General features: G+C 40.2%; 1 protein-coding gene across 2 annotated transcripts; it reads right to left on the minus strand.

Moving 5' to 3' along the window:
- Positions 1-66: 66 nt before the first annotated feature.
- LOC120714817 (apoptosis-stimulating of p53 protein 2-like) lies at positions 67-27,976 on the minus strand. Of its 2 annotated transcripts, XM_040001307.1 has the most exons (20): positions 27,841-27,976; positions 27,360-27,525; positions 16,507-16,654; positions 15,429-15,542; positions 13,433-13,503; positions 12,718-12,819; positions 11,192-11,366; positions 10,814-10,995; positions 10,558-10,722; positions 8,869-8,916; positions 7,394-7,577; positions 5,184-5,306; positions 4,906-5,027; positions 4,366-4,777; positions 3,072-3,907; positions 2,226-2,363; positions 1,984-2,117; positions 1,644-1,810; positions 1,331-1,530; positions 67-1,242 (listed from the first exon to the last, which is right to left on the minus strand). In XM_040001307.1, exons 2-20 carry the CDS (start codon positions 27,384-27,386, stop codon positions 1,201-1,203), a joined length of 3,390 nt encoding a protein of 1,129 aa, XP_039857241.1. In that variant the 5' UTR covers positions 27,387-27,525; positions 27,841-27,976; the 3' UTR covers positions 67-1,200. The 2 variants fall into 2 exon arrangements, with proteins under 2 accessions (XP_039857241.1, XP_039857242.1); XM_040001308.1 differs by lacking the exon at positions 8,869-8,916.
- Positions 27,977-27,981: the final 5 nt, after the last annotated feature.

Genomic DNA, 27,981 nt, shown 5'->3' on the forward strand with positions numbered 1-27,981 from the left:
AATGTTAATTCATGTTTGATTCCTTTTGATTGTAAGATACCTGAAAAGAAATTACATTAGAGCGACTTAGTACAAAGTTTTTATTGTAAATGTTTGAAATACTACAATACATATGTGGTTACAATTCTGACAAAATGGCTAAGGGAAAAAAAAGGTAACAAAAAAATAAATACATCAGCACTGATTGATATGTGGTGAGCTGAGTCTTGAGATATTTCAAGCTACATCTTATTTTAATTATTTTTGCTTTTAGGAATCGATTTTACTTGGAAAAGGTTTGTGACAGCTTTGTCTTCACAGAATGGCTGTATCAAACTCATACTGCATGTTATTCTCCTGTGTCCTCAGACAGCCTCTTATGAAGTTTTGTAATAAAATAACTCCTACAGTGACATTTAGCTATCTTTTATGACAGAAACACATGTATACACATCATCTGTGGCATCTCAACCACATGCAACTGCAGGAAAGCAAGCCAGCTTTTGAGGTGTCATTGACCACAGAACGTACAGCAAGAGATAAAGCAAACAGCTTCGGCGCTGTATTCCCTCCCCCAGCTGTTATTTCTTCTTCTAATTGTTTAGCCAGAACAGCAGTGGTCACGGCCGAAACTTTACAGCTCCAGGGCAGTTGTACAGAGGCACAGTGACTTAACACAGGCGATGACAAATACGCCCTGAAAGATTGTCACAGTAACAGAGTGTTTCAAAAGCATCATCATCATCACCCTCCACTCATTAACCTCATGCAACACAGAGTCCCAAGTGTGTTAGAAAATAACCAGTATTCCAGACATAAGATTTAAAAGACTACTCCAATGTGTAAAAATCACTTTCAATGAATAAAAAATACTGTTTGTTCCTTTTACATCCCACTGTGACGTCAGACAACATTCCAGACACTAAATACAAAAGCAGTGGAAATAAATGAAAAGAAAGCCTTTAGTGTCATAAGCACACAGTACACAGTGTGACCTGTAATTAAAAAGAAGAAAGGAAAAGAAAAAAATAATAAAGGGTGACTCCCTCTCTTTTGTCGATACAGAAAAGTGCCGGAAACATTTGATCCTTCATATTGTTTGGTCTGTCCTCATCTTATCATCTCACAAGGTGTCCTTTTCTTCACCAGTCTATTAAAGCCTGTGTATATGTGTGTGTTCAAAGTTCTGCCAGAGTGGAAATGTGCAGGGATTCCTGTATTTTAAGCCAGCGTCCTCTGTCTTGGTTTTATTCTGGGGTAGAGCTATAGAGGACAACACAAAAAACATATTAATAATCCACATTTTAACACCTAGAATACTAGACTGATAATACGCCGATTCATAACTCACCCCTAAGAGGTTGCGGGGAATGTAACCCTCAGTGTCGCCCATGCGCGCCCACCACCACTCGATCTCATCTTCGTCCTCCCTGCGGACGATGGTCATGCAGTCTCCCTCGTGGAACGAGAGCTCATCAGGGTTTTCAGGAGAGTAGTCCCAAAGGGCGTAGACCACACCCCTGTTCATGATACCCATTTTTTCTTGCACGCCTGAGGAAAAATGACATTTTAAACACTGAGTTTTTGTTGAAAGAGGGAGGGGGAAAAAACAACATTCACAAGATAGGAAACAATAATGGAGAGACAAAACAGCTTTTACTGACCATAGAGGAACTGAGAGCACTGGGTGTAGCCTTCTTCCATCTCTTCACATTTATCAGCTGCCGTTTGCATGTCGCTGTAAGTCATAGCAAACACTGCTGCTCCAGACTCCACCAAGAACTTGCACACTTGCACATTGTTGCAGGATGCAGCACAGTGAAGAGGTGTCCTATTTTTTTTTTTAAATTGAAAAAATAAAGAAAAAAAATGGAAAAACAAAGAGGAGAAAATGTGACACGTATTAGGAAAAAAGAAAAACAGTAAAGATCGCTAGAAGTACTTTAAAAATGTCCAAAAAAGCAAAAATAAAATGAATGTGCTCAGCAGCGAGCATGAACTTACCAGCCGTCACTATCAGCGGCATTAACATTGACACCAAACTGAACCAGGAACTTTACAATCTCCGTATGGCCGGCACAGACAGCGTTGTGTAGAGCAGTGATGCCTTCATCATTGGGCTGACTTGGATCTTCCACCTGTGATTCAGAAACCACGAGAAGTGAAATACTAGTATAATACCAGAGCAGATTACCAACAGGAGTGACAATATAATATATAACAAGCTTGTGGGAGAGATTTCTTACTTCGTAGATGATTCTCTGAACCAGATCAAACTCTCCCTCCAGAGAAGAGTCCAGCAGCAGAGCCAGTGGGTTGAACTTGACTCTCATGTTGTGCTCGATACGTTCAGAACCAGGCTTGCGCAGATTGGTCCTCTTTCCCTAAAGACACAACCATAATAGTGTATCACATAAACGATCTTGAACAGCACAGAAAAGAAATATAAATCTCAGAGAGAGGAGACGTCCACTTGCTCTTGCCCTCAGTGTGGGCTTAAAGCAAATGAGGGACTTGTGCTTCCAGCAAGCTAATCCAGTTTATGAACACAAGCTGAAAAAAACTAATTAATTCCTCCAACACCACGATTATGCAACCCAATATGGAAAAAAAGGTTCTTTAGCTTTCAAATTGAGGTGACAAAAGGAGGGGACTGGGCTGGAAAATGGGTCATAACACTGATTTCTCAGTGTTACAACCTGCTACCTTAAGATCAAAACTGCTTAAGGAGTTAAGCAACAAGAAAAAGTAAACTGGTGTTTATTTTTAAGAGAATGTGTAAACTGTGCAAAGCGGGGTGGATATCGGCTTAAAGAGAGCAGAATGAAGCCCATTTTCTCCTGAAACAATAGCAGTACTTGATGGTGATTATTCAATTATATAACACCACAGCAGGTCACTGGTGTTCAGCAGGGCCAAGTGTAACTCATGATGTGCCCCTAACAAACATGTGAGAGGATTTACAAAATGCACGCAGCACAAATACAAACACAGGTAGTGTCTCCTGTGGACTGCAATGACTAGTTCTTCTTTCAAAAACAAACAGCTAACAGCCATGTTATAATTGAGATTCTACAGATTAAGATTCATACCGGTGGCAGAGTGACCTGTCCAGTGACCTCAGGTGCTTTCATGTTGAAGGTGTCCTCTCCGAAGCTGTCCTGCTCTGCTCCGCTGGGGTATGGAGGTGGTGGGTATGGGGGGAATTCTTCCAGGAAGCCTTCTGGAGGTGGAGGGGGCAAACTAGGTTCTGTGTCCTCCAGACCAGGAGGTGGTGGCGGTGGGAAAAGAGCATCATCTGGCCTTGGGGCTGGGTGGGATGGTGGAGGAGGGGGAATAATTTCCTCAGTCTCCGGGATGGCCGGTGGTGTGTAGGGCTGTTCAGTAAAGGCTGGGAGTGGAGTGTTGATACCTGTGGTCTGTGAGGGTTCCTGAGTTTGTCCTCCCTCTGATGGGTAGTTTTCGGTGCCAGTCGGAAGGCTTGAACCATGTGGTCCGGCTGATCCTTCCACCGCTTTCGCTGCTTCTCCAGTAAACGTGGGAGTGGTTGGCGTGTTCACAGTGGTCTCCATAGCTGCCAGGGTAGTTTTCTGATAAAGGAGTTTCTGAATGTTGGGCCCTGCCGGACCCTCTGGTTCAGTGATGGAGCTGCGTTTCTTCAAAGGCCGAGGGGCATTGTAGAGTTTCTTTCTCAGGGCTTCCAGGTCACCATCGCTCTGCCTGTAGGGGTTGGAAATGAAGGGAAGCAGCTTGGTAGGGCTGAGTGGCCGGGGGATGCGCTCTGTCTCTGGCTGCTGCCCCTCAGATGAGCTGGAGCCTGTGTTGTTGGTTCCATTGTTGTCAAGTTCAGTTTCTGGGGAGCGACGCTCTAAGTATGGATTCTCTGGATGCGGGGAGCCTCCACTGGAGATCAGTGGTTTACCATAAACTACAAACAAAAAACAGGAAACAAGTGTTTAAGATAGCGAGAGAGAAAAAAAGAAGAAATTTTTTGATGCATAGCTCTTTTTTGGACAAATTTCACCACTTCTCTCCCTTCTACTTCTACTAACTTGATATTCAGAGGATGGAGCTTCTTTACAGCAGCCTTCACCATGTCACAGCATAATCATTATGCTTTCTATTATTAAATTGCAATTCATAATAACAATGTATTTGATGATTTTTTGTATTTATTTTAATTCATTAATTACAACAAGTAGGGTTTTTTTCCCGTTTCGTCTTCCTCATTAAATGAATGGGCTATATTATTTTACAGAGTTAGTGTGGAATACAAAAAGATTCTGAGGACAGATTCAGGACTTAGATAAACTCCCTTTTCATTTTTTATATATGAACCCATCTACATCAACTGTGTATACAAAGATGCTTAATGTATATTCTTACCACTGACAAATCCGTTGGTGCGGTTTTGAGCCCTGTTGAGAGAGCCCTGCACAACAGGCAGGAAAGGCTTTCCTGAACCCGACGACTGCTGTGTGTACATGGAGTAAATGGAGCTGGCAGCTACGATTTGCGGTTTACTCAGGTTGGCTTCTTTGGAGGAGGGGAGGTCTGAGGTGAAGGGCCGTACCGTGGCTGCAGGTGGAGTGTCCTGCTTGGAGGGTAGAGGGAGTGTCTGGCTCTGTGACGGTGGGTGAGGGCTGCGGCTCTGGGCGGTGTGGGGCTGCTGGCTGTGGGGCTTGGCTTTAGGGAAGGTGCCTGTGTTGAGGCCTTGTTTGCCATAGGGAACAATAACGGGGCCTTTCGGTTTGCTGGGGACAGGGGGAGGTACCTTGACTGGAGCTTTGGGAGCCGACTGATGGAAGTTGAGGAAAGAGAAAGATAGTAAATAAGCTAGGGTTTTTTTTCTACAGGTATTAACAAATCTTTCTAGTATTTTTTTTCTCATGATGATATAAAAAATATGTTTTCATTCCCCCTCACCTGAACATCCCTGACAAGGTCATCACTGCTCTGGTTTTTGCGGAGGGAGGTAGCCGGAGCCTCTGTTGGCTCAAACATGGAATATGGACGCACTTTCCTGTCCCTCTTCAATTCTGAATCATCTAGCCACAAAACAAACGGAGAAGATGATGAAAAAATTAGTTTCAACACAGTTTGAGATAAAAAATAAAAAAATAAAAAAAAAATCTTGTTTTATAGGAACAGGAAGGGATTGCACTTTATTTCTGCACGTGTGCAGTATGTGCCTGTGTCTTTACCTTGGTCTGTGTTAGAGCTGGAGTGAAAGTTCATTCGTGGCAGTGTTGAAGCAGAACCGTGACCATTGGTGTTGGGCTCTGGACCTGAAGAACTCCACTCTGCCAGTTTCCCTGGCTGAAGGCCTGGTGAGCCAGCAGAAGAGGACAGAGAAGATAAAGTATAAAATGAGATGCAATCGGTTTTTAAAGAAATAATGAACTAAAGCATCAACACAGAAATTCATTCATTATAAACACAAAGTTCATAGAGCTTTGTGTCGTGCAGTGTCATACATAAACCTTTTTTGAAAAACAACAACAGATTTTGTGGCATTTTGCATTGCTCTTCATTTGCTCATTTGCTTCCATGTCTGCGGAAATCTCTGGTCAGATAAGCCACAAAAGCATGGAGGGGTATCTTACAACTAGCAAAAGTAGCAACACATAGCAAAACCATGACTTCCGTCACAGTGTCTACACACTTTAGTTAAATGGTCCATCTGAAGAAGGGCTGTACCAATACACCAACAGCCCCATATATTTTTCTAGACCAGTCCAGACCAGATTGGGTTGGTCACAGTCCACCCAGGATGTCAGTTCAAGTGAAGGTTATGCGTTTGTTCCAACTGACCCATTTAGAGCCGCAGAGAAAGAACTGAGGAGGAAACTCAACAAGCACGCTTTAACAAACAGCAGCAAAACAAGCAAACGGGATCAACGATCCAGCAAGGAAATGATAAAAAACTCGTTTTTGGTGAAGATAACAGTCATGAAAAATGAAAACATCTAAGCAAAGATATCGGGAAGCGCATACGTGCAGACACACACACACAACACAAGTGTGTACCTTTTCTTTTAGCCCGCAGCTCTTTCAGAGGCTTAAGCAAGAACATGGCTTCTGAGGAAGAAGCATTCGAAAGACAAAAAAAACAAAAAACAAAGTAGCCTTAAAGCTCCAGATCTCCTCTGGTTCTAAACATGATTTTGGATGGGCCCAGCCTGGGCCCCCCAAGGGGCCATGCAGACCACAGCACAACCCCCAGGAGCCTGCCTGTTACTGTGCACAACGTCCCTGATAGAGAGGAAATGGGAATGAGTGTATAGAAAGAGCAGATCCCTTCTCATCCCCGCCCATCCCTATCTCTCTTCTTTCCATACTGCAAATCAACTCAGCATGCAGAAATAATTGCATGCAACAACACAACAGACTGGAGAGATGCCTGTTCCATTCACTTTTGGTATGTGATATTGCTTTAAATAGGAAAACATGAGATGACGATTTCTTCTGTTGTTGTTTGGTAATGACTAATTTTGGTGTTGGATCATTCATTTTTAATAACCTGAAGCATACTGCTGGCACAAAGTCTTACTGACGGACCAATTTTAGGATGAGAGAGTAACTCTCTCATCCCGTAAGATAGAGAGATGAAGCGCATAAGAAGGAATTACAGTGTGGAGGATGGTAGAAAGAACAATATGTTGCTCTGGTCTATCATTGGTTGGATCACACTTTCACTTCCATTACATAGAACATACCTTAGTGCTGTCCCCAGTTTACCATGTAACAAGATGTGAAACAGATTGATTTTAAAGCAGCACAGGAGCAACTACATTAGGGACAAATTTGCAGCCTTAATAAAATAAAGGTAAGTAGCATTGTTTGGAGTTTTAATTTCTTATGGTATAAATAATTTTCTGTATAGCTGTTTCTGAATCTATATTAAGAAAGGCATGCGAGACACACACTTTGGCAAAACAAAAACTCAAACTACTTTACTCAAAACCTAAAAAAAGTGTTTAAAAAAAAAAAACAAAAAAAAACAAAACCAAAAAAAACAACATCCCAAAAAAACAAAAGACTGTGAAGTTCAGGCTAAGCCATGCTAGATCACAGCACAGCACCCAGGAAGTAACTAGCTACCTTCTGAGCTCAAAAAGACATCACAACCAGCAGGTGTCCCAGACTCCTTTGCTCCTGCTGTAAATGGTAAATGGTTAATGAACTGCTCTTTATACAGCACTTTTCTACTCCTTTACTGAAGAGTGAAAAGACTTTTACCTATCATCATGCTGAAATTAACAAAACGTATTTAACTGAAAAAGCAAAAACAAAACAAAAAAAAACAAGAAACATAATTTAGCTGGTGATGTAAAGATGACAGCCTGATATTTGAGTCAAAATCAGAAAAGGAAAAACTTTTAAGAGCAGACTGCGCAGTCTGGGTGCTCACCTGTCCCCGCTTTGCTCTGTGGCTCGTGGGCTGGGAGGGTGGCAGTGCCGTCTGGGTAGGCAGGTTTTACAAGCAAATCGTGTCTCGCTGGGCCCCTCGGCATAGTGGACGACTGGATGTACGGACCGACCGCTGCCACACGAGACGGACCCGACTGCTGTCCGGCTTGGGCATCGGAAGGCAACTGTACAGTGAAAGGGTAGAGAAAGTAAAAAGAAGACTGGTTAGTGAGAGCAATTTAAAGAGCCTGTATTACAGTAAACCACAGAAAGGGATACAATATTTAGACAAATGAACATAAATGACAGAATGGTAATCAAAACTGTAAACTGCTGAAATGAGTCCACAGAAAACACGCTGACAATTTTGAAAAATGTATTTTTCAAAAATGAAAGGCACTTAAGTCGATTACTTAAACAAATACACAGTGGATGAAAAAAAATGGGAAACTTGAAAATTCTCCTATACAAGTTTTTTCTACTTGGTGGGTGAAAAGTTCACTTTAGCCTGTGAGTGGTGCCAGAGCAAGCCATGTTTTTATTCCTCCCCACCCAAAGATAGAAAAAAAAAAAAAAAACATGGATTAACTCTTGTGAGCAAGGAAGTGTTCAGCCTTTTTCAGAATGATCATTTGTTTTGTGAAGTTTACTCTCAAGAACCTTAGTGTGGGACCTTTGTATTTATGCCAGTTGGTGGTGTATAAACCTAAAGATGGCCAGACAAGGAGTCCAAGTGTGTAGGATTTGTCATATAGAAACAAATGTTGATAAATGCCACAAGAAGGCAAAAACCCAAGAATAGGTGCAGCAGAGCAGGTGTTATAATCTAGAACAAAAATGCTGGAATAACCGACTGACATCTCCAACCTTAGTGTCTTAAAACACTTTCATAGATATCCAGTTACTTTCTCAGCGCGCACACACACACACACACACACACACACACACACACACACACACACACACACACACACACACACACACACACACACACACACACACACACACACACACACACACACACACACACACACGTTTATTTGCATATTTACAATGTTTACTAATCACAAATTAAAAAAATGTTTTAAATAAAAAAAACCAAACATTTTAAGATCTAATGACTCCAGAGCAGCGCAGCAGTCTCCTAAATGTTGTTGCTTTATTAAGTTAGGACAGCACCTTCAATATAAACACAGCAATTCATGCCTTTTTTTTTTTTTTTTGAATTATCCACATGTAGAAAACTGACTGATCAATGTTCACCTATAAGTTGGCACGAGTTCTTACAGCTCAACAAAAGCTGGTCCTATATCGTTTCCCTTTAAAACAAAATGATCATTGTAGGTTTTATCCATCAAATGAATGGAGCAACAAAAGTTAAACAAATGCAAAAACTAACAAAGTCTGAAGCCAAATCACATTCAGTTTAGAAATCAAACAGGTACATATGTATAGCTGCAATACTAGTTTAGTTACCTGAAGGTGTGTTTCTTTTGAAGCCCTCTCTTTACCAGGATAGCCATTCTTGAGAAAACAAAAGCACAAACATGCAACAGAAGTTCAAAATACCAAATAATCCCCCCTTTCCCCCCCTATCCAGTATTGGCCCTTTTCACTGTTTTCTGAAGTATGTGACTAAGATGGTGTGAGATGACTCTCAGCTGGCAGCTCTCAGACTACCTCTTGGTCAGTATGTTCAGACGTGTTTGCTGGGTGATGTTAGCCGGACGCTTGCTGTTTAGTAGGAGGAGAGAGCAGCTTGGATGGAGTGTGTCTTTGTGCTGGTGAGAAAAAGGCTCACTCATTATGATTCTAGGCAGGGTGTGGGTAAATCACCTCACGAGCCCCTGTTCAAGCTTTCCTCTCAAACACACATGCACACATAAACACCTTTCTATGTACTACTTCTGTACAGAAGGCTATAAAGTAATGCACGAGTTGCTCATTATCTAAACAATTAAAATAGATTTACATTTCTTTCTAAAATGTATTATTAAATGTTTTAACTTTTAATCTTCAACACTGTTTTGGCTGAGTAAATACTGCAAACCAAATACTCACGAGGCTGTATTTTGAATCTAAAAACACAGATAAAACATAACAACTGTATCAGCTTTTAATGAAAAATAATATTTGTCGTTAAAAGTTTGAGTTGTAATAGAAAGTTCGTGCTGGAAGCCAATAAAGCCACGATTAGGAGAACATAATTAAATAAGTGCATAGAGGACAGATTACAGTGACTCATGTAATTGAGAAGGTGAAAGCACAATATCAACCAATCAGGATTTTTTATTTATTTATTTTATTTATTCTGTCCACCCTCAGATTTAACCTCAAACAGTAAATATGGTAATTTTTCTTCTCACATTCTGTTTCATAAAAATCTGTTGATTTATTTACAGTCCCATGGCAACCTTCAAACATCTTTTAGAAGGGGGGGGGGGGGGGGGGAGCAGAAAGACACCAGAGAGTGAGATCAGAACTGATACCTCAACACTAAACAGGATTACCACCACAGACTGCCTTAACTCAGGCTTCTGATTTTTAATGTGTGTTGAATCTTGCCATAAATGTTTGCATAAAAGACGGTTTAAAAAGGCAACTGAATTCTTCCACTTTTCATGTTTATAAGCCCCACCAGAAATAGATAGTATCTTCACTGACATTCCTGCGTGTCCGTGATAGGAAGTCTGCACATACTATTCCTCTCTCATCTTCTGGATTTGTTTCTGTCAAATGGGACTGAAAACACAACCGAGGGAAGGAGTGGGAGTGAAAAATCAAACTCAATTCCTTTATATGATCAGAACAACCTTCCTTTCCCACCAAGATCCAATATTGGAAAAAGACAGATAGGAACTGATTGCTCTGAGTGAGTGAGGAGGGGTGGGGGTGGGGGGAGCATCACTTGACCATCTCCAAACAGAGGAAAGAAAGTGTGAGAAGCTTGAGCTCAGAATGTCAGACGTAGAGATACAAACAGCTTTTTATCACAAGGCCACTAGGGGGAGTTCTGATCAAAAGCATTTCTACTAGTTAGTACCAGAAATTAAAATTAGTACCCTGAAAGATTGTCAGGGTGCCATATAACAATTAAAGCGATTGGGGTTTTTTTGTTTATTTGTTTGTTGTTGTTTTATGTAGTTTTGGTGCAATAATACTTACGGGCAAGTTCTCTTTCTGCTGCAGGGCTGCCTTCTTTTTCCACAGCCGGTCTCGGAGCTCACTGATCCGTTTGTCCATAGCAGCCACTTCCAGGTTGCGCTTGTTCAGACTTTCTCTCTGGTGCTGGAGCTTTGAGTTTTGATCCTGGTTGAGCTTGTTCCTCAGCTGACCAACCAGCACAAACACAAATCAAAAACTGTGCTAATTTTAAACAAGTAATATGTTTGGACTTGAATTTTCCTTTATTACTTCACACCTGTAGCTCTTTGTAGAGGCGGTCCAGCTCTGCAACAGAGCTCTGGTTGTCATGGAAGTTATCCATTTTGCCATTTTTGAGCAACTCCAGCTGCCGGCTGAGCTCCTCCACCTTGGACGCAGCCATCACTAGTTCTCTCTGCTTCTGCTGGAACAGGTTATTCATTTGCTCTATCTCCTCCACTGGAAAGGGAGAGGGATTGAGTGTGATGATGACAGAGGTAAGAAGAAAGAAAGCAAAGAGAGACAAACAATATAATGTTGACAGTCAGTCACAGAAATACAGCGCATCTTAATCCAAAATAAATTTCAAACTTTAATGGTTCACACCATACTCTTAGCAGGCATCCAGTCGTGAATTCAAAGTTAACGAACTCACCCAGTTTGCCATTGCTGAGACGTTTCTGTTCCACCTGACCCTTGAGGGCCCGGACCTTCTTGAGCCGAGCTTCCTGATTCTCAATGTTCTCTCTGAGGCGCTGGAGCTTCTCCTGCTCAGATGCCTGTTGCTGCTGACGCTGCTCTTGCTGCTTCAAGTAGCGCAGCCGCTGTTCCTAGAGACAAGAAAGAACAAAGAGGAAGCAGAGCACTTGTTAAAAAAATATATATAATTAAACAAACACATGCCTCCTCATGCATGACTGCACTATGTACACTGCTTAAATGTTTGTGGGCTACACGTATAAGGGCCACTGATAGAAGTTTTTCCTGGTTCATCTTCCTCTGAACAGACAATAGGTACATTTTTCCTTCTATGATGTTCGCACAATGCAATGCTACTGAAAATAAAATGAAGTCACTGATAACTGGCTTGCCTATAACCCTTGCTTTCAGTGCAAAATACTTCCTGCCACAAGTCCTTGGCTGTAATGAAAATCAGGAAGTAACTTGCTTTCCCTGGTAGCCTTGGGAAGCTATTCCCAGGTAGTTAAATAGCAGAAACAGATGCAACTGTGGAAAGTACTGAAAACAAATCAAGGGGGGGGAGGGGGCTTGAGAGGGAGATAGTTTGCATTACTTCCACTGGATCCAGCAAAAAAAAAAAAAAATCAAACAAATTCTGACTACAGAAAGCTTAAATGTTAGCAATGGTATTTAAAAATTGGTTGGTTTCAGAATCAATCATCGCTCTTCAGGTGTCACATGGTATATTGTAAACATGACAGAGCTCTCCCAGCAGGTTCCAAGATAAGCACATCCCAGCCACGGGTCAGGTGATGATGACGACAATGCCCCTTTATTTACTCCAAGCAGTCAAGTATACATGTAATGCTTGTACTTGACTGCTTGGAAGTCACATTCCTGGACTTGTTATACTGTGCTGATGTATACACAGTGCTTGGAAGTGAATGCTTAAATGCCTAAAGGACCTAAACCACAGCCCTAGGAGCATATTTAAGGAAGTAAAAGAAGACGCAAAGTTTTTAAAGTTACTATAAAACTGCATATACTGCGTGGGTGATTTAGAAGAACAAAAACATTTTAAAGTGCTTCCGCAAAACAACAAAAAAAAACAAAAAAAAAAAAAAACATAGAAGGAATAAGCACTCAGTTAAGTATTTTACTATATCACACCTATTTTCTATCATATCTTTCTTCTTGTCAATCAATCCTGAACAAAGTAAAAAAACAAGTTTAGATATCAGATGTGTCCCGCATAGTGAGAACCTGAGACAGTAAACTGTCTCAGGCTTCTCAAATGAAACTATGCCCACATCCACCCATGCCTTACCTGTCTATCACAAACTCTACATAAACATGCATTATATAAGTACAATAGAATGTACTCATTTAATGTACTAAATGAACTCATTTTTAGTCTAGTACTGACTTCAATACTGTCTCCACTTAACTCCTTAATCTCTTATAGGCACCCATCTCTTTCTACTGCACTTTTTTATGCACCTTGGAGGCAAGAAGTTGCTGTTGGGTTTCTATCTGCTGCTGCTGTCTGGCAGCCATCTCTTGTAGCTCAGCCAGCGTCATGTCCATCCGGGGCGTTGCCACCTGTGTAGAAAGAAAGAACAAAAAGAAACACATTCATGTTTTAAATATATATTCAAGCTGAAGGCATTTTTCCCACTATAAAAGTCTAAAATAAAATTATAACAGGAGGCCTAAAGTAAAAAATGCAAAACATATGTGGGGAGATTACTGAAACATCAGATTTAGTTTCAGTTATACTCCTTAAAAGGGGGAGCAGTTTAAGCATTTTGGGGGGGAAGGGGGGGATTTCAGAATTCATTGTACAATATTTACTCCCCAAGGAGACATCCTCAGCTGAATAATCATTTTGCAGTCATATCCATGTTATGATGCACTGATTAATTTTGCAGAAAAACACTGCAGGGTGTGAGAACTGAAAGGAACTAATCAGTATCCCAGAGCACACAATTAACTTCAACTCGTCAAGTATAAAGAAATTACATTTTGGGAGAAGACTTTATGCCGATACTAAATGCATGACCCTTATTAGTAAAATAAAAAAAAATAAAAAAATAGACATTGTTCCAAATTGACATGTTTCTAATTATTCACATCAGCTACCATTCAATGTGAATGAATGTAAAATAGTGTAAACCATTTCAACCACTTGTCAGAAAAAAAGTTAATAACTCACCCCATTCTCCATCCTTCTCTCTGGGGGACCCTTCACTCCATTTCTCTTTGAATCTGAGCCTCTTGATCCTCCTAAGTAATGAAAATAAGTGGAGATTTCATCAGACATTAAAATTTAGACCACCTTAAAAGAAATGAAGGATCAACAAGAAAAAAAATGGCTGGAACGTCCTGTTGTCCTTTTGCCCTTTTGCCCTTCAGTGTCTCTGACAAACAGTCATACACATTTAGACTTATAGGTTTGTCTTGACATGCTATAGAGGAGGGTGTATACCAGCTGAAAAAATGACAGGCTAGTGCTGAATTATTTTAACTTCTTTACCTCTTCTGCTTTTTGTAACTTGTAAAAAATCTCTTGGGATTCAACCTCATCAATAATGACTTATTAGTGGGGTGGGTACACTACTGCATGTATATATGCTTGTCTAGGAAGATATAACCATATAGCCAACCGTTTTACTGGCATTTGGCATGCATGTCTGATAATCTGGGTCCTATCCCTAAAGTATTATCCCATGATGAAAGCCCATAATAGCTTTACTATATAGTTTAACTGCTAGCATACAGTATGCATGCTAGATACAAACTAATCACTATAAACAGATGTCTGAAAATCAACAAATTTAACATTCAGTATTGTTAGTACAGGAAGCTTTATGTGGTTTAAAGAGGATTGACCAACCACGATTAGAGCTTCATGCAAGCCCATAGATCAAAGCCTCATGGGTTGCCGCTCCAGAAGCTAAATAACTGGTTTAATAGATGCTGGTTAATCGCTGATGGGAATGTAAGACACCGCTAAGCTCAAGAGTGACGCAAACTGTTATAGTCACAGCATTCAGACATTCACACAGTGATTAATTTTCCATTAATTTTCCTCACTTCATTTAGATATATCAAGTCAATGACAGAGCAGAAGCACACCCATGATTTTCTGGGGCATTTTGTTGCCTATGTGTCATTGACTATTGTCACATGGCACTGAATTTGGTGAAGCGTGACAACTCTTTTGAAAGTTTAGTTCTTTCGGCGTTCTTTTCTAAGGTTTAGTTCTTTGTCACTAACTACAGAGTCTGTGTGTTATAGTAAAATATTATAGAAGAAAAGTAAGATTATTCATGTTTAGGGCAGTCTTCAAACTAATCATGTTTTTTTGCCCAGTAACTTGAGAATTTTGTCTGTGCCTGTTTGTTAATGATTGCATTTCATATTTATGCTATGCTGAAAGTAAAGGTCTATAAAAAGTATAATTAGTGTGGCTGCTTACTCAGACATGACGCAGGCATAACATTAGATTAATGAAAAGAAGTTCAAATGTACTGGCAGTCCAATAGATTGGTGACATTCCATTTTATCCTCCGACATGTGAAAAAGAGCATGCTCGAACAGTATCGGGGAAGTATAAACATTTAACTAACTGCAACCTTCGGGCAGGACAGAGTACATCCGTACTGCCGTAACTAATGTAAACACGGCAACAGGACCAAATAAACCCGCATAAAAATACAGTAACTGAAAAATTTAATACAGAGCTGTGTTGCAAATAATGATCAGAGCTAAGCTCTCAGTGTGGGAAAACAACAGCGGGCTAAGATAACACAAAGGGAAAACAGCCACCTAATCCCTGGGCCAGACTCAAGCTGTGAGAGGTAAAAAGGGCTTAGTTATGCAACTCGGGGTTGAGAGGATAGTCTATGAAAAAAATACTAGACTTTTCTGTGTTAATAAGAAAATTGAAAAGTAACAGACTTCTGATAGTGTGACTCGGACACGCTGATTCCAGCAAGGATGAAGGATCTGAGGGCTCCAAATATAAAGCCCTCTTCTGGATAAACGTTTGAAAAATACCATAGTGTTTATTGAGTGAATAGTGCATTATAAAGACAGCAGGCACCTCTGGAGACAGTGCTCACCCAATCATAACTCTTGTGTGTGAGCAGTATCAGACATTAAAGCCTCTTTTCACTATCTGTTGTGTATTGCAAACAGTTGCTTACCTGATTCCCTGCTAGGAGCTCTGTTGTGACGCAGAAAGAAGCGCACCTCTGATCTGTGCTGTCCCCATCGTTGGAGCACATCCAGCATCCTCTCCCCATCACCTACAGGTCTCTCTGCAAGTCGAAATAAAACATTTTAGCCCACAAATAAATATTGAAAAGTTTTCATAATATTTCACTTGGATTGGCTAAAACACGAATGCATGTCAAGTTTGGACATGCCATTTACTCAGTGAATCCAGTCTAACCCAAATTGAAGGATGATTCATTTTGTCAACACAGTTTGCATGCCATTGATCTATCTAAGCAATGACTTCAGGGGAAACAACTATAACGTGCTGTCAATTATGCCTCTTGGCACTGAGCTCATCAGCTGTTCTTCAGACATTGTCTTTCAGCATTTCATTACACAGATGAGTTAACACATTATGCTTAAGTAGAGGTGAGTGAAACTGATCTTTTAATAATGGTAGAAATGCAAAATGAAGCAGTTAAGTAAAATATTATAAATATAATTTATAACTTTACATCTAATTTGGATGCAAAATGTCACTGCTGTGTTTTCAAGGAGATTCAAAAGTGGCCTGTGGTGAATGGGTGCAAAATGAGACAATCTCTTCAGTATTCATCAATCTCCTTTCAGACCACTCCTGGAAGTACTCAAACACAATAATTGGCACTTTTTCACTACTATGGCAGTATCACCATGGAAACGGCTATGAAGCCTGGCTCCTTGAGTTCTGATGTTGTATACTCTTTGACTCTTAGAAACGGTGAAAATGAGGCAGGCATGAAATCTCAACGTCACTCCTCACCTCCCACCTGAGAGATGTAAGAAATGTTTAGGTGCTTGTGTTTGATGCAGAGATTAGGGCTCTACGCTATTTGCATGGTAGACTCAAAAGAGACAAACACTTTAAAAACTGCCAAGCAAATGACCACAAAGCTAATCACAAACCACAAAGTGGTCAACATGAGAAAAAGCACTTTTTGTCTAAATAAAATAAAAACTAATGTGTCCACACACCGACTCCTGTTCCTTCAGATACTCCACAAACAAAAGAGCACTGTCACTCACCAGATCCACGCCACATCTCAGATAGGTGGCAGTCCGTTTCCCCCGGCTCTTTGCACAAGTCCACCACATCCCGGCACAGCGTCTCCGGAGTAACAGGAACCTCAGTAAAATGCTGGTCATTGTTACTGAGGTATACAGTCAGGAACATCTGGAACAGCAGGTGAGAGAAGCAGATAACCCAGTAGATTAGATAGAGCTAATTAAGACCACAAGCGAGAGGATCCTGTTAGAGTTAGTAGAAGTAAGGTAAACATAAAAGTTCTCTGGAATTGGTGTCCAATTTCCTCTTGGTTCATTGTTTGTATAGACTATATAATATGTGAGCTTCACTGATAGCAGATCTGCTTCCCAGGCCTCATACCTCTGTGTCAACAGAAAAACCAGAGGCCAGATCTTGAAATTCCATTTCACTCACTAACTAGTGCTGTCACCACTGTGAGAGATCCCTCCATCCCAATGTAAACACACTAAAAAACCCCGCCAAGCACTCTGAATGAGCAAACCGCTAGGTTCTTATGCAAGTGTGTGACTGACAGCTGCTCAAGGCTGGTTTATATCAATCTACAGAGAAATGGGCAATCTCAATGAAGCAGTTTGTAATAAATTGGAATTTGTATGCCTCCAGCTACTGCAGAAAATAAACACACTGACACTGAGCAGAAAATTGAGCTGTCTATCAGCAAGGATCCAAATGCAGACAGTCACCTACAACCTTTTAAAATAAACTCTAAAAATCAATACTTATATGGAATATTACTCATCTTTATAGCTATAATAGGCAACAATTGTCAAAACAATTAAAGTAAGAAGGGTTGAGTCAAACAAAAGCCTTCACAGATGATTTAAAAAAAATATGCATCTGAAATGTCTGTGATATTCCAAAATCTATATAATCGCTGACAGGAAACACAAACATCAAAAGTCAGTGTACGAGTATCATACATTCATAAAAAGATAAGCGCTAAGAAGCTTAAGGCTCGTAATGGAATATGCCCCCAATCTGTAATATGAGCACATAAGAGGAGTTGATAAGGCAGCAATAAAACCAATTTTATAAGGTGTCTTAGGATATTGCATGCCTTGAACATACTGAACTGTTTTGTTTCAAACCCAGGTTTTTGCACAGTGTCATGCCTTCACAGTGACTTCAGACAGAGTATCCTGAAAAGCGTGTAACTGTAAAAGCGGTATTATTTTAAATGCCCAGAACCTCCAGGTTACACTGCCAGGTTTTTGTACTCTGAGTTGCTGTGAATAGCCATGCCTACGGGGGCTACGGTGGGAACATGAGGTCAGCCAGGTCACAGGCACAAAAAACTTGAAGGGGGTGAGCATGCAGAGCAGCTGGTGCAGAAACAAAAGTATTTGGGTTGCTTTTTAACTGTGGTGTGTACTGCGCCAAAGAGCAACAGCCTTAGGATAAGGGGCTTTATTCCCCTTTTCTTCCTCAAATGAAGCTTACTAAGTGAGTGGGCAGGTGAAACGTTCCCTCTGAAGATCTCCTAAGCAACATCTACAACCAGAGGTTTGTTTTATCACACAGGAGGTGGAATCAACGGGCACTGGCCTGAGTCAGAGGACCTGACTCAACTGCCAGAATCAATGGGGATGCAAATGAAAGATTCTCATGAATAGAGCAAATCAGCTGTGAGTCATGCCTGTCAGTAATGTAGAGAAGAGAAAGCTGTAAACAGAAAGCTGTGTTTCTAACCAAAGACCACCCTCTGTGGCAGAACACTACCCTGGAAAGTAAAACTAAAATGAGGGCTTTTTGTGTCTGTTAATTTGAATAGTTTAAGCATTCATGCTAAAAACACAATTAAAATCACTCATATAGTCTGCCTTCATCAAATTATTTCAAAAAAACAATTTGTAGATCTTTCAGAATGAGACGGTGACATCATGAAAACTTCCCAGAAATCCAAAGTGCTAAAGTGAACCTATTAATATTTGGAGAGTGAAAGAGCACTGACAGATAGTAGGAAAAGAGAGAACCACAGATGGGAAGAGAATATAATCTCGGGCGCTGGCAACGCCCCCACTAAAATCCAGTTTGCTGCAGCACTAAAGTTGATGATCCAAGACCACCAGTATTCACTTCAACTATCCATCTAGATGACTTAGCACTTTGCAGTTGACCTTCATCCACCTAAAGCATGTGGTCACTGCTTATTCGCTATGATATAGCACACATGGTACAAAAGCTGTATAAACTACAAATACAAATACAAATACAAAAATCTATGAGGCCAATTTTCATATTGTGTTGGAAACTTTGAAACATTCAAAATGATGTGTGGAAACACATTCCCTTTAATTCGTTTTTTGTCTTTGATCCTTGCAAACCTTTTAAGGTCTCAAAATGATAGGTCTTGTTGACTTTTCATTACAAACAAAGCAGTGCATGCAAGGTAAATTACAGGAATTTATTTTATGTGCTGCAGTAAATATCAGAAAAGTGTTTTCATCTTTATAATTTATGGTCTACTCAACAATAAGCAACTACACTGCAGACCCTCTTCAAGTTTTAAGAAACGTACCTACTCAGACAGGCAAGATTACCATAAGTAGGTGTTTGACTCAGCCAAACAAATTGAGTGTTCATTAAATATTCATTGATACAGCAGCAAGTAAAATTAAGTAGCTCAGCAGCCTACCAGAAAATACTGCTTTGTGTAGCTTTATATAGTTCGAACGGAGCTGGCAATATCATGATTTTATGTGACAATGTTTGACAGAAATATGCTCCACTTGCTTTCTATTAGGTATGGAGAGGATGACAGAAGCAATTGCTGAATTGCACTTCCCTTCCTATTTTATTTTAGAGAGCCCTGGGGAAGGAGAAGGGACAAGCTGCCTCGGCTGCTCTGGCTCACTATTATAGCAAAAGATTTCCATTTCCATCATAGCATCAGCTAAGTCAAACCTGTCTCCCAGGGTTTTGAGGGTGATGTGGCAGCTCAGAATAGCAAACGGACAATTATAGCCAATGCAAAGAAATATGGCCATAATACTGCTGTCTACACTGTAGATACCCTCAAAGCGGGGCAGCTATATGGTTAGGTCATTTTATCGCAGGGATTACGTTAATCCGCTGTATAAAAATATAGCCTTTTAACAGCCTGCTGGCTCAGGGGACAATAATAAGCTGAAACACGCTAGCTTGCAGCTAGGCTATGGCCATTATGTCTTACTATATTATAGGATCATGTTTTTTTCTTGGAGGTTGAACAGTGGCCTGCAGTGAATAGGTGCAAAACAGTCTGACCATGTATTCTCAAAAAAAAAAAAAAAAATTAAAAAATAATAATAAACTGCCACAATTTTAAGAGTCGGCGTAGGATCCTTTGTTCAAGATGCAATAACACTGACAAGACTGTGTCTCTCTCTGACATGAAAGGCTGTAACATCAAAACCTCAGACAAAAGACACTGCAAGAGGAAGACATCTAAGAGTAGGAGAGTGACTGCAGCTGGCAATACTTGAGCTAAAAGGTTCAGAAAGACAGAGGGGAAAAAAACTATCAAAGATATGCTATCCTGGGTTATTTCACTGAAAGTGGCTTCTTTGTCTGCGATTCTCCTGTATCCAAGTTAAATGAGCTCCAGTCCCTTTAGGGCGGTGGAGGACAATTCTGTCAAATTCTGTGTACTGAACAGACAAACTATGAAGTTTAAAAAAAAATGCTGATTTTCTTTGCCTTTTGCAGCGTGATTTGGATCCTTAAAGCAGATGCCACCGGCTGCAGACCTGAACAAGCTTTTCAAGCCTCTCCAGTTCAGACAGGGCACTGTGAGATGACTTGAGTTTAAATATCAGCACTCTACCTGTAGCCAATTGCACAAAGGAATGTTTTGTGTGTGTGTGTGTGTGTGTGTGTGTGTGTGTGTGTGTGTGTGTGTGTGTGTGTGTGTGTGTGTGTGTGTGTGTGTGTGTGTGTGTGTGTGTGTGTGTGAGAGAGAGAGATTGTGGCACTCCCACTGATTGTTAAGATAAGGTTCATGCAACAGAGAGAACAGTTTACAGGCATTTTGTCTCTTGATGTTCAATGTGTTAGGTTAGGACGGGTCAAAGGAAAATGAAGTTAGAAAAATACTCCTTAGATAATTTGACTCCTAAAAGCATATCATTCTTCATGTCCCACCTTGAAAATCCACTCTCTCCATCTGAGGGTCAATCCTCCTGCAAGAGTCTCTTAAGGTAATTGTCCAGATGCAGTTGTTCACATATTGAGTTAAGAGTGATCAAAACTGCATGCCGCTGCAGTTTCCAATTTCCGGGAATAACACACGAGATTGTACTATAATTCAATGACTCTGCAATATAACAATTACTACCAAATAAAAGTCAGTCCTGTCACAGAGAATTTATTATATAATTAGCTTCCAATAGACAAGTACAGAAAACACAGTATCTCATGTACTGTCAATGCAAAGAGTAGCATATAACCAAAGTTAAATTCCCACACCCATCCCCTGATGACTATTAATGGGTGAAGTATTAAAAGGACCTATTAATACTTTCCTTGCTCGTGTATTTTAACTGTCACACTTATAGAAATTCAAATTAAACATAGCAAGTATACAAGAAGAAGGTCATTGTTTAAATAAGTAATCCCAGAGTCAAAAGCTGTTTCTGTTTCAACTAGGTCAGTTTTGTTACTGCTTGGTTCTACAGGGTGTCACTGAAATTGGATATCCCTAATATGGTCATCTTGGACACACAGCATTTCCTTAAACAGCAGCCCTACCCACCTGCTGGTCAAGCGTTCTGTTTGAGAGGAGGAGCCAATCAGAGAAAAAAAAGTTTCAGACAGAAGCTGCAGAAGGGCCCAGTATAAAATATGAAGTCATTATTCTGAATTGTTCCTCATATAAAGATACTCTAGTAGAGTCAAGAATGTTTCTTCTCTCTGTTAGCCCTGCAGACAAGCGACCTGTCTGGGGTGTAACCCCCACCTCTCGTGCAATGGAGGAAGAAAATGGATGGATGAAAACGTGCATAGCGTCTCCACTTCCAGATTGTTTACTCTTCAAAAATCAATATTTTGTTTACATCAGCACAACTAAAAACCAACAGAAACACTGGACATGGTTAGCCTTTGGATAGGGCTAGGTGAAAAAAGATAAAGACAGTTTTCACAAGGTAAATTTTCCTTGATAGAAAAACGAGACGCGGTCAATGTAAAGTCAATAGAATTCATTCCATCCACGTTTTGGCACGAAAGGCCAATGGCAATGACAATAGTGCTGTGCTGAACCAATCTGACGGCTGGAACAGAGTTAGAAAAACATCAGGTTTGGTTGGCCCTCAGTGTTGGAGGAACAGTTGACAGTAGTATATGTGCTAACATTTCTCTTAGAGAACTGTTAGCACATCCCTTTCCAGTTGTACACAGAGCTGAACAGCTGCGTCATACTTTAGTACATCAGATTTGTTATCAAGTCGCACATCTAAACTATACATGAGCCTCATTGCTCACTTTACTGAGACACTACTGCATTTGTTGCCCCCTTTTTGTGTTCGTAGGAGCATAAGAGTGTTTCTTTGCTCACTAGTGAGTAAATAGTTTTTTGTCTTTTTGTGAGGTTGTTTGTGAACAATTTAAAACAGTTTGAAGACATTGTGATCTGATTTATATGATAATACACAATGATATTAACTGATACGAAAAAAAAAATCATGTATAAGACTTGATTTCATATGGATGAAATCAGTAAACAAGTAAGATACACTGCCCGACAGGTTAAAAAAATATATTAAGACGCAATACCAGTTCCTTATAAACATATGCAACATGTAACACAATGCCTTAGGGGAAATGGAGTGGCTGGGAAAGTGGATAGTATGATAGCAGCAGAGGATAACAGAAGCCATATCTTCAAGTATGCCCTGAGGGCACTTCACCTAAGGGGTGCTGGACCTTCTGTCCACACACACTTTCAATTACAGATATTGCTGTAGTAAGCGAATGAGTCAACTAAGTCTTGTTGACGGAGTCACCTCTGAATCTAATTAGCAAAGGTTTGTAAGACACTGCAGCAGCATCTTCCTGTGCGCGCGTGCCTTAGTTCTCTCTGCCTGACACGGTTCCAGCTTAGCAGTTCTTCAAAAAGGCGAGGCAGCATAAAACTCTATGAAACTGAAACGGCTCTATGCATTATATCTCTTCATCTCGCGTTCCCTCTCCCTCATTTTCTATGTTGCATTAGAGGGATGAGGTGGCATGGGAGAAAAGGTCAGGGGTAACAAACAGCAAAAAGCACAGTAGTCTTATTCAGCTGCAACATTTGGGGGGGGGAGCAGCTTTTACAGTACATGAAGCTGCAGAAAGCTTCCATCACAAAAGCCTCTTCTCTATGTCTGCACTGCAGTACTTAGCCTATCACTTCATAATCTGCGGTCTTGCAATGCTCTTCTATTTTTGGTCTACGTGATGAGAGAGTTCCTACTTTCGGCTTATCTGGGAGATAAGGGAAATGGGAGTCAAAATTAAGCAGAAAGGAAAGGATGTATCCTTTTTTTCCCCCCTTTTCCAATGCCTCATGACTCTTGGATGAAGATGTTCCGAGAACTAGTCACAGCCTGAAAGTTATTATAGAAAATACAGATACTTAAAATATGAAAAGTGCAACAAAAACTGAATAAAAAATGCCCACTGTGTGGGATTTAACTGCAAGAAAAATTACCCTTTATCAACTCTTATTTTATGCAAAAAACAAATGCGATTCAAAATGTAGCAGTGAATGATGCCTTTGTGACCTTTAATCAGTCATATGTAAAAATGAAACCTTGGTGAAGCAGCAGAGTGAATGACTGTAGTCTTACCAGTACAGAAGACCTTTGCTACTAGAGGAACTTTTCAGGACTAAATTATACAATTTGTTTCCACCAAAAAGTCCCTGCAGCAACGGAAATAACGGAGAGCTTTGTGTCATCAGCTATTTTGCCCATCAACACTTGAAGTTGTTGTACGTTTTCTGGTCAACACTTGACTACTTTAACAAAGTAGATGACTAGCAGGAATTTGGCAACCAGAGACCATAGAGCATCACTTGTATTCAGCAACTTCAAGCAGTGATAGACCAAAAAGCCAGTGGATGATTCCCGAGCTAAACTTTTGTTCAATTTTGAGAGCAAAGAATACCAGTGATTGATATATGATGGGGTGGTAAATACATTATATAGGGGGTATCTACATAGCAACCAAGCGTCAGGGACAATTGCATGACAAATAGCTTCCTGTATAGACCGCCCTTAAGGCTGGATCCACCCAATCTGGGTTGTCACCTTTTTTTTTTTTCTCCACCCATTGCTCCTTGAAGTTACTGAATGTCACTGATTATCTACAGTCTTAGCTTCGCTGCTAGCCTCTTCCTGTGTGGAAACCTGTTAAGTAAATGCAATGTGAAAAATGAAGAATTTTCAAATTCAGTTATTCAAGTGCTCTCTCTTAGTTGACCAAAACTTCTAGTTTAGGTCTTTTGTTCCTTCACACATGTCATAACTACCATTATCAATAAATCTATGTACCGTACTGGTGATAAAGCAAAATGAATGTTTGCCATCAAACAAAAAACATCCTGTGTCAAAAAAAAGGAACTGCATCCTGTTTATTCATTTCGCTTATCATTGAGATAGGGGTCAGCTATATTAACGATTTATACAAAAGGACATTTTGCTTCCTGACGTTACCTATACCCCACACGACCTCCCTGTTCATTCAGCAGCTCAACATTAGTCAGAGAACTGTCTAATGTGAAAGTGAGTTCTACTGAAATTTTGCACCACTTTAATGTACATTTATCCTTTTCAAATGGATCATTCCCAGTGAGCGACTTTGTATTCAATTACTGTAATCTGACACCAGCTCAGGTGATTCCTCTCAGTAACCAGGTGAATGTAGAGTTGTTGTTGAGGCACTGGTGCACAGCACAATCTAACAGTATGCATTCAAGAAGATTATTCAGCTTCTCTATAAGACCTGTGGTTGTAAACAACATGGTCACCAGAGCGTTCAACCATTCACAAGAACTTCCTCTTCACCTTAGAAATTATTTTGTGCACTCCTTTGATGAAAAAACAAAATATTACAGGCCTACTGTGTTTTTACACAACTGTTCTCAGCTAACAAAGGTCTTCCTATCAATCTTCTTCTTAAGGATAAAGTCAAAACATGAACGTCCTTGTCTATCACATGTGACTATCTGCTTATGTAACCAACACAACTCTCCCACAGAGTAAACACAAAGCCTGTGGCACTCAAAGAGAAAGCCTGCTCAGGTTTCTGTTGACACATACAGCAAAATCAGGCTTCCCACAGCATTAGCTCACTTTTCCACCATCAAAGCACCACCATAAAGTCTAGGCACACTGAGATTTGATGATGTGGAACCAAGACACGGTACAAATGTGAGCAGTGAAAGAATGAAAAACTAAATAATGTAAGCCAGGTGCACAAAATTGTATCCGTTTGAAAATCTACACACTGAAGCAACATGCATCATGGGAGAGGAATGAGGAAGTGTTTGGTATGTGAAGAGAAAACACAAAACAAAAAAAAACCCACAAAAAAAACACAAAAAACCCCACAACAAAACAAACAAAATGTATTCTTCCAGCTTGGTTTCTGTTATTTTATGTTGTCAATAGAGTATAATTAATCTTGTCAAAAAGTGGACAAAGAGAAAATATGGGCTAATAAACCAGCAAAGAATTCAAGCCTAAATGTGACATTAATTCATGTGTGCAGAACAAAGGCTGGTTTCAGGAGAGATAAAAGTAAATCAGGAGTAAATGAGTTATTCCATGCCACGGTTTAATTAACGGTGAACATCACTTATCAGGGTATTGGCACAGCACAGGCAAACACACACAATGTACCCACCACAGCACACTGCTAAAGAGTCCCTGCAGCCCATTGTGCTCAGGAAACAGTGACCCCCTATTTACCATCCCAGCAAGCAATTACGACACTCCATTCTCACTACCCCACAAGTCCCTAGCCTGCACGAGCAGGGTCATGGGCTATTGGTGTAATTTATAAAACAATACCTCACATCAGACACATCTACATAAAGACCAGTTTGTGTTTATCAGCGAGCAGCAGGAGCTGTATCCCATTTACAGCAAAAGCACATAGAAAGATATCCTCAGGTGACAGAGATGGAGCAAACAGGGTAATTATTAAGGGCCAATAAAGAAACAGCTCTGTTATGTAAGGGTGACAGTTTATATCAGTATCCACTAGAAACGAGCTTGGCAATAACAAACAAGTATGTGCCAGTAGCAGACTGAGGTCATGCGCCAGACAGGAGTCGTCCGAACACGACTCTCTCCACTGCTAAGATGATTAATTCAATGAAAGAACACAGGTAGCACAGGTTTGAGGAGAGAAGGGCCACAGTAGTAGATCCTACACATAGGCGCAACATTAAACACAGTGTGTCATCAGCTGTTCACAATAAGACAAAATGAAAATATGACCATGTATCATAGTTATCTGAATTATTCAAATCAGAATTAAAAACATAAACTAAAGGAAAAAAATATAGAAATAACAGGTTTAGCTACTTTTTGAAAGTTATTATTAATATTATTTTATATCATCCCTTTTCCCTGAGGTGTTTTGTTTTGCCATATGGTAATTACTTTACAGTTATCCTACTTTACTTAAACAATTTTGCATCAACTTACCACCTCAAGTTTTCTTCCCCCAAAATTGGGAATGAATAAAGTAGAATTTATCTTAATGAAACAAGGTAAATTTTAAAGAAAATTGTGGTAGACAGTGCTAAAACAGTCTGTTCATAAAATAACACATAGAAAACTAAACTATTTTGATAAAAGATTAAATCACTTCCTATGCTACCTGGAAATCATTTAAATCCTTTGCTGAAAGCATGGCAACTGTTGTTACTAACACCTAACTGTAATGTTATTAGTTTACTTCATGTATGTCACAAAATTACCATTTATTTTTATATCTTACTGAGAAAATATGTCAGTGACCTCTAACTCTGTTCATATCCTTGATTTGGTATTACAGGGGTAGAGTGGGCAAGGTTTGAGAAGTACGGTTAATTGTTTTCTTATTTTGGTTTATAAAGTCTGTATTGTATTTTGCTATGGAAAAAATATTGAAAAAGTCTATAATCATTTCAGCTTGGAAGAATCAAAACAAATATCCACAGACTGATTGGGAAACTGTTTCTTAGTTGCAGCTCCATTTTCCATGAAACGTTTGGGTAATTAGAAAATTTGCCAGGGTTAAATGTTTACTAGTGGGGGGGGGGTTTACTCATTAATCACCATTTCTACTTGTTAGGAAGGTTGTTTCTCTACACTGCACACATGCAGGCAGACTGCTGTGTGCTGCCCTATCCACACATCTAAGATAGTGCTGAGAAAGAGAGAGAGCCTTGCACTGCAGCAAAAGCAATGAACCTCTGATGATGTTGAAGATGATGGGGATGACATGGCAGGAGTCCAGAGCTGAGGATAGGTCCAGTGCCAGCCAAGAACTGACAGGTGAATCCTGCCTATATACCGACAATACTTGAGATTACGACTGGTTTATAGGTGACTAAGTCTTGTATGAGTGTAAAATCACATGGGGGAAAACACACTAACGCAAACACAAGCATCTATGGTAGCCAATAAACTTCACAACAGACGGCTGTGTCGACATAGTAATGACACAAAGTAGCAACCGCATCAACTTACCACCTCAATTTAAATGCCCAGGTAATTCACAATGATAGCGCCGCAGCGTGATACAATATCGAAAACTGGGGGATTGCGCAATGGGACAAGGTTAAAACTTATAGCCATGAAAATAAAATAAAACTCACCGGCATCATTTTAGCTTCGTACCGCATTTAGCTAACGCACACAGCATGAATCCCCGCTGGCAGTTTCGACGAAGGCTGTTGGGACTGGCGATCGCTGTAATCCCAGAGCCTAAAGCCGCGACAGGCAAGGCTACTTTCTCCTTCTTAGGGAGGGGGGGATCCAGTCCTGCGTTAAAAAAGGACAACACAACAAAACATGGTTACGCTCTAAAATTCGACAAAAAATAAAAAGAATACAAAAACAAATAGCACTAAAGTTAACTGCATCTCGTGTCGTAGACCTGTTGCACCAGATAACGAGGCCTTCACGGCAAAAGTTTCCGTTGTGGTTGCGCGAGCATCGCTTTAAAACTTTGTAATGCTCGCAAAAGCGAGTGCGAGGATCGACGTAAATAAAAAAAAAAACAAGGTTTGTGAGTGGGGATACACACACGCGTTTAAATGGAAATACTTAATAATAATTTTTTAAGGTTTTACTCACCAAGAAAATACGTAGGTAATCGTCTCGAAACCCAGTTGAATGACAGCGTAGCTCGGTCGCCCGCAGGCAGCCTATCCCAGAGTGACGTAGCGAGAGGAAACTCATTCCACTTTGGAATTCAAGCTCCGCCCCTGCCGGAGC

The sequence above is a fragment of the Simochromis diagramma genome, unplaced genomic scaffold, assembly GCF_900408965.1.
Source record: "Simochromis diagramma unplaced genomic scaffold, fSimDia1.1 OVJJ01000421.1, whole genome shotgun sequence".
NCBI classification, from domain to species: Eukaryota; Metazoa; Chordata; class Actinopteri; order Cichliformes; family Cichlidae; genus Simochromis; species Simochromis diagramma.